Source organism: Panthera onca, chromosome B4 (genome assembly GCF_046562875.1).
Source record: "Panthera onca isolate mPanOnc1 chromosome B4, mPanOnc1 haplotype 2, whole genome shotgun sequence".
In the NCBI taxonomy this organism is placed as follows: domain Eukaryota; kingdom Metazoa; phylum Chordata; class Mammalia; order Carnivora; family Felidae; genus Panthera; species Panthera onca.
The window spans coordinates 6,783,157-6,794,429 of record NC_138345.1 but is presented as its reverse complement, the minus strand read 5'-3'; the positions used below and the strand labels follow the sequence as shown (position 1 = coordinate 6,794,429).

Here is an 11,273-nt window from a genome sequence, read left to right as displayed (position 1 = left end):
TGGGGATCACTGACCACTCCTTTTCCACCATTCAGCTCAAGAAAACTCTACAAGTCATTCCCCAAACTTGAACCTTTCTGTCCTGTGTCTTGCTTGTATTGTCATTTTGCTGACATCAAAGCCTTTCCCACTCTTGTATCCTCTCCTTTCTCTGTCTCCTTAATCTCCCTCTTCTCCAGCTGACTTCCAAAATCTGATTCACGCTGATAACTTCCACGTCCTTCATGAAGCTTTCTCTAATTCCCGTGTTCCACAGCTGTGTCCCACCCTCGTCTACATTACCATCTCACAATTTGAGCTCAGATGATGTCGTTTGTTAGTGCCACCTTCGTATCCAAATGGTCAGTTCTTCCAGGTGATGGACCATGTCTGCAACTTCTGTTGTATCGCACACAGCTAGCACGGGGAGCACGATGACAGATATGCCTTCTTTCACGCATCCGTCGGACGAACTGCGTGTCTGCCGTATTCCAGAGCATGTGCCAGGATATAAAAATGAGCACGAGCCAATCCTTGGCCAACACAGAGTCAGATCTGTGTGCGGGTACTTAGAATCTGATGTGATACACTTTGTGAATAGTTGGTAATTTCAGCAAGTTGTCAGAAGAAATTAGAAAATGTGCATTCTCTGTTTCCACTTCCGGAAGTCTTCTCCCTGGATCGCACCCAGTGGTTGGTGAAATAGGTAAAAAGTGGGTGCAACTAGACTCCCAGAATATCCTGTGCTCCTGAAAGTATGGAGCCAGGGTTGAAGGGACTCCATTTCCTCCCCAGTCCTTTTAATTAAGGGGAAAAAAAGGCCGAGGTTGTAAGAAACTGTAGCAATTATGCAAACTTGTCAGGGATCCAAGAGAAACACAAGGCCATATAAATAGATAAAAAGGTGAGACCAAGGAGAGGAGAAATGGCTGGCCCAGATTAGAACAGTGGTCTCACAGATACTCAGAAGGGAGCGTGGGGCATGGGAGGGACCGAGGGGGAGCCCAGAGGACTTGGGGAGGGCCCGATTCTCACAGAAGCTGGGTAGAGGAACCTGGGGCTTTAGGGCACAGATTCAAGGGAGAGGAAGAGACAACAGCCCGCCATTTCCTCTTCAGGCGCTGCCGTGGCAGGCTTAGCCACGGCTGCAGGCCCATCGGTTGGCAGTCTCGTGTGAGACCAGGATAAAGCCCCTAACTCTGATGAGTCTGGCGCTAAAATTGTGGAAGCCTTGGCCCATCCTTCAGTTATTCGGGGAGCCATTTCCTAGCAAGAGCTGGCACACGGGAACTCTCTGACCCAGCGGGTCCTTCTCTCCGAAGCCCTTGCTGCTGAACCCCACGCTAGGTTCTGTCAATGAATGTCTGGGACCTTGCCAGAGATTTCTCTCTAACTGGAGTGAGGTCCCGGGCAAGCCCTGTGAGGTGTCTTGAAAGAAAAATGAGCAGTGGGTAAGATGTCCTTTAGGGTCTTCTGAGGTTCAGCTGTGAGCTCTGAGGTTCTAAGAGCTCAGGAGTCTCAAACTGGAAGACCAGCTCTCCTGGAGGTGAAATGAGAAACACGACCTCAAAAGGCAAATGTGGGGGGTCGCACTTCAGCCCCTTTTTGGGGGGGCAGTTAATTTTTGTATCCTTCTTTATAAGGCCAATATAAATCATGACCGATGTTTGTGAACAGTTTTGGAAAACTTTCACTGGGTCTTATTTTTATTACACCGACATAGTTTTCAAAGAGCAACCTGGTGGGCCTGGGTGGCTCAATCAGTTGAGCATACGACTTGGGCTCAGGTCACGATCTCATGGTTTGTGAGTTCGAGCCCCGCGTCGGGCTCTGTGCTGACAGCTTGGAGCCTGGAGACTGCTTCAGATTCTGTGTCTCCCTGTCTCTCTTTGCCCCTCTCCCACTCACATGCTGTCTTTCTCCCTCTCAAAATAAACATTTAAAAAAATGTAAAGAGCGACCCTCTTCAGTCATGCAGATGCTCAGAAGTCACGAAGAAGCCTGGGCTATTACAGTATTGCAGATACTAGGAATTTCTGAAAGTCTCCCAAGTCGTGTAGCTGGATAGTGGCTACGTTGGGATGCTAGCCCAGCCTTGTTTCCTGCCCAGCCAGCTGGGGCTCCCACCCCGCAGCCTCCCATCTCCTAATGTCCCTCATCGAATGTTCACCAAGTGCTAACCATGTATTTAGCCCGGTGCTAGAAGTTGTGGAAGATGCTTTTCCCCCAGGAATTTCTGATCCAGCTGGTAGAGCTGTCCTTGAACTAAACATGACCATGCAGCAGAACCAGGGCCTGCAGGACAATTGGAGAGTCCCACAAGATGAAGAAAGTAAAAGTCATTTTTCTTGACGTTGGACTTTTGCAGAGACCAGTTGGGACAAATGTGGAAAAGATGGAGAGGGGATAAAGGAAGGGGAAGACAAAGATGTGGTCCCAGTTCTGTTGGAGGATCGAAATAATAGTAGCTATTGTCCCCTTTCAAAAAATGTGGCTCTTAAATTATGGAAAGAGCCTAAATGTCCATCCACTGATGAATGGATAAAGAAACTGTGGTTTATATACACAATGGAATACTACGTGGCAATGAGAAAGAATGAAATCTGGTCTTTCGTAGCAACGTGGATGGAACTGGAGAGTGTGATGCTAAGTGAAATAAGTCCTACAGAGAAGGACAGATACCATATGTTTTCACTCTTATGTGGATCCTGAGAAACTTAACAGAAAACCATGGGGGAGGGGAAGGGAAAAAAAAAAGGGAGAGAGCCAAACCATAAGAGACTCTGAAAAACTGAGAACACACTGAGGGTTGATGGGGGGTGGGAGGGCGAGGAGGGTGGGTGATGGGTATTGAGGAGGGCACCTTTTGGGATGAGCACTGGGTGTTGTATGGACACCAATTCGACAATAAATTTCATATTAAAAAAAATTAAAAAGAAACGCGGCTCTGTCCCAATTCAACTTCAGTTTATATAGTAGGTATTTTTCTTCTGGGAGGGGAGTGGGGAATAGGCAAGCTTTGATTCCAGAAGGTCCGGGACTGTCCTCCTTAGTTAGAAACGAGGGGAGGGCGTGCACATAATTTGTATGCTGCGAGGTTTCCGAGTCAGCCTGGGTACAGGGTACATTGGCAACCTCACTGGTAGATTGTGTTAAAGAACTAAAAATAAAAATGCTTTGACCCTTCTTCAGAGTTCTTGTTTACTAGTGGTTTTGTTGTAAAACCTTGCTGGGCTGGCTGCTGTTGCTTCTTGTTGGTTGTGTGTATTTTACTGCGCCAGTGGTTAGGCTTAGAAATGATTAGCTGCTAATGCCAATGATTTTCCTTTGTTTTACAATGGCAACACGTTTTTTTCCCTTCTCCTAATGTCTTTGTTGAGCAAAGAGCATTTCAATAAGAGTAGATAAAGTAGGGGTGCCTGGGTGGCTCAGTCGTTTGGGCATCCGATTTCGGCTCAGGTCATGATCTCACAGTCTGTGAGTTCGAGCCCTGCATCGGGCTCTGTGCTGACAGCTCAGAGCCTGGAGCCTGTTTCAGATTCTGTGTCTCCCTCTCTCTCTGACCCTCCCCCGTTCATTCTCTGTCTCAAAAATAAATAAACATAAAAAAAATTAAAAAAAAGAGTAGGTAAAGTATTTTAAGAAGAGGTATCACCATAAACTAACCACCCATTCTTTTCGTTTTTCATGTTTTTTTCCCTAGTTCTTATGTGTATGAATCCGTATTTTTACCTAATTATAACCATACTGTTGAGTTTTTCCTTTAGATTATACTGTAAACCTTTTTTTTGTTTGTTTGTTTGTTTGCTTTTTTCCTGTTTCCACAGACTTTGTGATTACTATTTACTGGCTGTATAAGATTCCACAGGATGGGTGTTCCATTATTTGAGTTAGCCATTTCCCAGTTCTTAGCCACTGAGGTTGTTGCCAGCCTCTCAGTATCATTCAGCTCATGGACTTGGATGCAGTTCTTAACAGAGACAGAGAAAACGTCTTGGAAGTGATTGTCTTTTGAAAGTTGAAATAAACGAGCAGCTCTAGCTACAGTGTGTGTTTACCAGATAAAAACTTGGTGCCCTGGCTATCAAGCCTGCGTGTGGGTGGTTGACAGGTAATTCTTCCTAGAGCGGAAAGGAATTATCACCGTTTGTCACTGACATACACAATGATATTTATTTTCATGATTAATAACCAAAAATTTAGAGAGACTACTACACAGGGCCAGTTCTGGCCTCTCCTTTTCTGCCCCCTTACGCCAGAACTGCATAAAAGAGGACAACATTGCTAGTACTCTCTGCATCAGACGACTAATTAGCAGTCCCTTAATTTGGCTTTTATGCATCAGTGCAAGATGCCAAGGGGCATATGCCATTCTCTGGGCAGAAGTCAGAAGGTCTCATGTTGGCTTCATGCTAGCAGGTAGGGAGTGCTTGTGGTAGTATATAGAGCAGGGGAGGGAGTATATTTAACAGATGGGGGGTATTGGTATATAGAGCAGGGGGTGGGGGGTCGGTGGGCAGTATACTGAGGGCCAGGCTGGCTACTCCCGTATCCTCCTGCGACAGGAATTTTAGCTAGTCCAGGAAGAAGCATTTCACACCTTGCTGGAGAGAAAGATTTGGGGATGGGGTGGCAGGTGTCATAAGCCCTGAAGGTGGCGGCAGAAGGCGACCGAGGGAGACGGGGCGAGGAGGGCGGAGCTGAAGGGCGGGCCGCGGAGGGGACCGGGGGGCGAGCTGGCTCGCGGTGAGGCTGGCCTGCGGGGGCCTCCTCCCTGGGGCGGTGGAGACCCGACCGGGACCGGGATCCGCGCGGGGCGGGCCGGGGGCGGGGCGCGTGGGGGGCGGGGCCCGGAGGGGGCGCGGAGGCGGGGCCGAGCGCCTCTGCAGCCGCCGAGCCCGGGAGCGGTCCCTTGAGCGCGTCCCGCCTGGTCCCTGCCGCCGCGCCTTAGCCCCCGCCATGCTCCTGCTGCTGGGGCTGTGCTTGGGGCTGCCGCTCTGCGCGGGGTCGCTGGGAGAGGCCTGGCCCCGGGATGACACTTCGGAGCAAGTAAGTAGAGGTGGGAGGACCTAGGGATGGCTCCGGGCGCGGGCTGCCGTCCCTTCCCACCGGCTTCTCGTGGCGCGTGGCTGTTGGACAGACGCCCTCGGATGGGTCCTGGACGCGAGGAAGGAGGGGTCACCTCCACCTCCTGTCACATCGTACCCCCTTCTGCTCTCCGTTCCCCAGTCTTCTCCTGCGCTTCCCCCTCTATTGGTCACTCTTGGCGATCGCCGGGAGGGTGAACTTCCTGCAGAATTGTGTCTGGGACTTGAAAGTCCTGCACAACCAGATCTTGGCTCCCGTTATCTGCGCGGATTTCTCCTAGTTTGTTGCGTGACGTTCATTGTTGGGAGAGAGCCCCCAGTTAATTGCAAAGTTTCTTCCTCAAGATGCATGTAGGGGGTAGTGTGTTAACTACCGCCGTTCCGAATTGTTGAGGGAAAAAGCACAATCTAGGAGAAATTCCAAACTCCCAGAACCCTCCACTTTCCCCATCTGAAAGCCAGGGTAACACGTTTCCCATCAGGTTCCTATCAGTGGGTTAGCCGTTTAAAGGTGGCCTGACGGGGAGGACCAGAACCCAAGGCTCACTTCCCCTAGTTAATATTCTGTGCGTCTGCCAGGAGTTCATGTTTTAAAAGGCCTAACCTCACAGGTGGTTAAGTCCTACATGTATGAACGCTCAATGCCATGTCTGAGGAACAGCAAAGCCTACTGAAAAACATACGACGAGCTGAGACAGATGTCAGCCTGAAGACCTCATGGGGGAAGTGGCTGTGCCCCAGTTAAAGCAGGCAGTGCTTACCTGCATCTCTGGGTGCTGTTCACACACGCCTCATTTAAATTATTTTAAAATTGTGTAGCTTAAAGCGTGTTTCACACGATGGGAACAGGAGATAAGTAGGCTTACATGTCCTCTTCCTTTTCCAGCACTGTGGTTTGAAGAGCAGATCTGGAAGGTGGTTACTCTCTGGTTGAGTCTGCACGTGGATGGGATTTCTGCAAAATAAACTAGGTGATCCTTCTCTTGTAGGCTCGTCAGGAGGAGGAACCAGTAAAAATTCCAGGAGGGGAAGAGGTAGAGTGGGGAAAGTGCAGGCTTTGGATCCAGAAAAGAAAATCTGGCCTTCACTTAGCCCTTTACAGTTGTGTGGCCTGGACAGGCTGTGTACTCTTTCTGGGCCTTGCTTTCTGCTTGGTCGCAGCAGAGAATACACCTCCTCTCGAGTATGCTTGTAAGGATTCAGCGGCTAGTTTGTGCAAAGGATCTGGTATGCAGTGGGCACTCAATAAATGGTAGACGTGTTAGCAAAGTGGTTAAGGGCACGGGCTTGGTGTCAGGCTGCCTGGGTTTGATTCCTGGTCCTGTCACTTGCCAGCTCTGTGATCCTGGGCAAGTCACTGGGGGCTTCAACTTCCAATTCTTTAAAATGTGGGCACTACTAGGGTGTAAAAGATTGCACAGTTAATACGCCTCAAGTGACTGGCCTGGTGTCCGCATTTACATTAGCTCCTGCTGCTGGGCTTGGACGGCTGAAGCTCAGAGGGAAGGAATTTGGGGTAAAGAGCTTGAAACTTTTGTGGGGGGGGTGGAGGGAGGAAAGTGTGGGAGAAACTGAAACAAGGATTATATTTATGAGTTAGGAGGAGTGATGAAAGTGCCTGCATCTGCCAGAGCAAGTGGGCTTAGCAGTCTAGACTTTTCCTGCACAGAGTGACATGGCTTTGGCCCCTTTTAGGGATTCTTGCTGCCTCAAACCACAGCACTATTTATTCATCTTGAAAATGACTAACTCAGACAGAAACTGCAAGATGCGAAGTTCTATGAAAGTTTGCAATTTTACCTTTTTATCTCTATTAAAAGGTGTGTGTGTGTATGTGTGTGTGTGTGTGTGTGAGTGATGTGGGATTTAAGAACACAGGCTCCAGAACCAGATTTCTTGGGTCCAAATCCTGGCTCTGCAGGTACTGGAGAGTTACTTACTGTCTGTCTGGGAGTCTCTATTTACCCATCTCGAGAGTGAGAATGATGAAATTACTTAATTAAAAGGAGTTTGAAGATTGAAAGAATTAATATACTTAAAACAACAGCACGTAGGCGTGTAGTTGGTGCTTATTCTCCATAATTATGGTCTTCAAAGTTACATACAAACTTAATTGTTAAATGTAAATGAATATGTGAATTTTATGTAAATTTCAACTTACATGAACATGACCCCTTGGCTTGCATTGCAACTGCTACTTGTTATTTACCTTCATTTGTCAATATCACTAATGACACCTTAAATTCAAGCTCCTTTCTCCCCTCGGGCCCTCTGCCCCATTTGTTACCCATAGCAGGGGAGGGCTATCAGCAGTGGTCTTCAAACGCTGGTGTGCAAATAGACGCTCAGAAGCTCATTAACCGAGGGGCGCCTGGGTGGCGCAGTCGGTTAAGCGTCCGACTTCAGCCAGGTCACGATCTCGCGGTCCGTGAGTTTGAGCCCCGCGTCAGGCTCTGGGCTGATGGCTCGGAGCCTCGAGCCTGTTTCCGATTCTGTGTCTCCCTCTCTCTCTGCCCCTCCCCCGTTCATGCTCTGTCTCTCTCTGTCCCAAAAATAAATAAAAAAAAAAACGTTGAAAAAAAAAATTTTAAAAAGGAGCTCATTAACTGCGCAGACTCCTGAGCCCCCACTCCCATCCATTTAGATCCATTAGGTTTGGGGTGGGGCTCAGGGGATCCTGATAACAGATGATCCTCGGACCACACTTAGAATAATACTGCTTTAAAAGAACCTTCCAGGAAATTAATGTTAAAAAGGAAGTCTCTTGTATAAAGCCAGCCTGTTACAGATGTATCTGTTTCCCAAGTTTCAAACTGATATGGCTTCTTTAAATCAGGATAGGGCTGTATTCCTCTTATTACAAAAGCAGTTTTTCATGTACAAAATAATGAAAGCGACTAATTGTTGCATGTTCAAAATGTCCCAGAGAGTTTGCTAGTGGCTCTGTGTAAAAATAATAAGAAGCAGTAAAGGATATGGGTAAGAGCACTCCGAGCCAGAACGCCTGGGTTCAAATGCCCATTCCCAACACTAAGTGGCTGTGTGTACTTGGGCAAGTGACTTAACCTTTCTGGATCTCAGTTTCATCATCTGCCAAAAAGGATCATTACTCTCATCTGCAATTAAAGTTTTACATTTTTAGAGGTAAATAAAGTTTACATAATTGGCAGGGCCCTCTTAAAGAAAAAGTATGTCAAATTATGACCACCAAATTAGGTGCTAAAGTGAACATTTATTTAGGATGATAAATCACAACAAATGCCTCATTTTTATAGGCTGGCAAACGCCGCGGGTGTCTCCCATAGTTAAGAGACTGTACAAGCGAGAGGTTCTGAAGCTTACGTTTTACTAGCCTCTAAGTAATAGTAAAATAATAAACCCACTTCTGCTCTTACGATTATTGTGAGGATTAAGTGGGTTAATCCAGGCAAAGTGCATGCATTCAGTAAGCACTAAAGTAAAATGAGCTACTTTTATTGTCTTTGGACGGCCTGGTTGAATCTCTGACTTACCACCGCAAGGAAAGTCTCCGTGCGCGTACTTTCCAGGAGAACCATGGGAATCCGCCCAGAGGAAGTGACATACCCAAGGGATACGTGCAGAGCCCGGGGTAGAACCCAGGTGTGCTGAGTGCCAAAGCCAGGCTTTCAAGGACTCCTCCAAAGGCAAAGCCACTTTCATATTTATAACCTAATGGAATTTGTTTCGATGTGATTTTTATTTGTGGCTCCTGGAATAGGGATGGTGTTGAGTATAGGCTTGTGGTGACCACATCGAGTGTGGGGATGCTCTGATCCCCCGAACTGAGAATTTCTGGGAGTGTTAATTTTTTATAATCTGTCGCTAGCAACCAAACCTTTGCATTCAGAAACACAAATCAAGAATCGAGACGACAAATTTTTTTGTTCCTGTTTTTGTACTTAACTCTTTAACAAGTAAAGTCCGTAAAAGATTTTGTGAGCTCCAGGCCACTCGGTACCGTCTCCTTTATGTGCACGGGTGTGATTGGAGAATTGGAGTCGTCACGCTGAACCGGAAGGAGGTTATTGTGGGAGAGAGTCCAGAGATGTACTTGCTCCCGAACCAGCCAGCTCTCGTTTCCTTGAGTGGGAGGGGGAGGGAGGATAGGGATGTATAGAGAACCGGGTCATTTTCCTAACCGGCACTCTTCCCAAACCTTGGATGCTCCACAGAAAGCGATCTGGCCTCCCGTGTTTCCAGGGTTTGGTTCGGAGACCCCAGCAAGTTCTCTGTTGCTAACGAGGGACTGGCTCCATTTAAGAAGGTGGGGCCGTGGATGGAGACCTGAGCTTTTTGTGGTGGGGGGGGCTCCTGAATCCCCTCCTTATTTTCCTAGAGGCAAAGTCCATTTCCCTTGTTTTTCACAGGTGAAGAAAAGAAACAGTGACTTGCCTAAGGCCAGTGGCCGGTTTTTTTTTTTTTTGTTTTTTTTTTTTTTTTTTTTTAAACCTACCTGGAAATGGTTTGGAGTTGTAACCCCAAACTAAAGTTTCTTCTTCCACGGCTGGGGTTATAGGCATCCTGAATTGCAAATAGCTGAGCAGCCTGTAGCAACATCACTCCGAAGGAGTAAAACTTCTGTGTGAGTCATTCAGAGTTACCTACACGAATTGTTCTCAGCCCGGGTGATAGATGACTCCAGTGCCTTTCCAACTACGTTTTGTTTCAGGCCCTGTAACCGATCTCTGAGGCACTGACTTGTGAGTTCCCGGATCTTGGTTTCAGGATTGCAGACATCCTCAGGGGACGCGGGCCACCTGGTAGGTCGGTTCCTAGCACAGAGCCCTGTAGGAACTCACGGCTTCGGTCCCTTGATGGCGGTGTGGCTGAGGTTAGCCCAAATGCAGTGTCCTTTGGACCTGTTACGGGACCTGGGGTCACAGACCCAGGGATAGAGCTCCAATGGAAGAGTAGAGGGAATGAACTCTGTCTTCACGTCTCTCTTCAGTCCTCCTGGGTCATTAAAACATCCATGCCAAGAGGGAACGTCTGTGTTCTACATACCGAGTGTCTTTCACCCTGGTTAGAATTGGGTTTTGCGTTTTCCTCTCCTCCCATGCTCTTCCCATTTATGGACTTCTTGGGATGCTCTAAGGGTGTTTCTCTTCTCTTCTAGTCGTGATCCAACACTGTGATACATCTTGGGGAACAAGTACAGTCCTTAGTCAAATTACGAACATTTAAGCTGTGCCTGTCATCTTACCTAGAGCTAGGCTAACTGATGACGTAGATGGGGGATTCTAGACTCCAGAGCCGTGACCGTTAGTGCTATATTCTTTGCACAAAGGAAATCTTCACCTACCCCCACCTCCTGGCAGTGAGTGCTGCTTGGTCCATACATATGGGAGAGGCCGTGGTGGATCTCTGAAGCTGTTTCTCAGCATAGTTCCTGTTGAACCTGATTCTCCGTCCATTTCTCCTGTCCTTTCGTCCACTCCCCAAACCCCTACCTGGCTGGTTCAACCGTACCTCCATCGTAAAGCTTCTCATCGTTATTTGCAGCCTAGCAAACTCTACTTTTTTCCGTTTCCTTTGTAACTTACAAAAACGACCCTGTCTGTTAAGTTGTCATGAGCACAGTTCTTTCTTTCAAGTTATATGGTATGGTCCTCGATGGCAAGGATCCTGGCTTATGTTTCTCAGTAAATATCGTGGCCTGGAAATCTTGTGTTCTGATGCTTGAGAAGGAAGCTCAGCTCCGTAGGAGCAAAGAATCTTTTTGGAGCTCTCTGGCAAGTCTATGGTTTGGAGCCCCAAGCTCTTGAGATTACTGTTCGTGGCAGCCCTTGACAGTGAGCTGGAGTCAGTTACATATCTGTTCTTGAACCCCACTCCCAGGGAAGCACTTGAACAATAAGAGGGATCAGGAATCCCTAACTAAAAACAACGCTGATGACATTGGTGTGATTTCCAGAGCCGATCCTAGCTGGCACCAGGAGTCTGTCTGTACCGAAAAGTTTTGATTCTGGTTCAATCTCGTTTAAACTTGGACTGAAGTGTTGCCATAGCGATCCCCTGAGACATAAGATAGTCATCTCAAAAATGAAAAACCAACTTCTCTTGTTCTCCTTAAAGCTTGTTTATTTTCTTGGAGAACTTATTTTACAGAGAAGGAACTTCAAAGAAAATACTTTAGATCAATCACAGATCATAATACCTGGGAGGGGCTGGGCTTTCCCTCTGACC

The 11,273-nt window shown here is 47.5% G+C and overlaps 1 protein-coding gene across 1 annotated transcript in view; it reads left to right on the top strand.

Moving 5' to 3' along the window:
* The first annotated feature begins 4,846 nt into the window (after positions 1 to 4,846).
* Positions 4,847 to 11,273, top strand: part of ITIH5 (inter-alpha-trypsin inhibitor heavy chain 5) — an 81,837-nt gene continuing 75,410 nt past the window's right edge. The window contains exon 1 of the mRNA XM_060659348.2: positions 4,847 to 5,028. Within this exon, the coding sequence (XP_060515331.1) occupies positions 4,939 to 5,028 (90 nt within the window). The 5' untranslated portion in view covers positions 4,847 to 4,938. The remainder of the gene's footprint in view (positions 5,029 to 11,273) is intronic.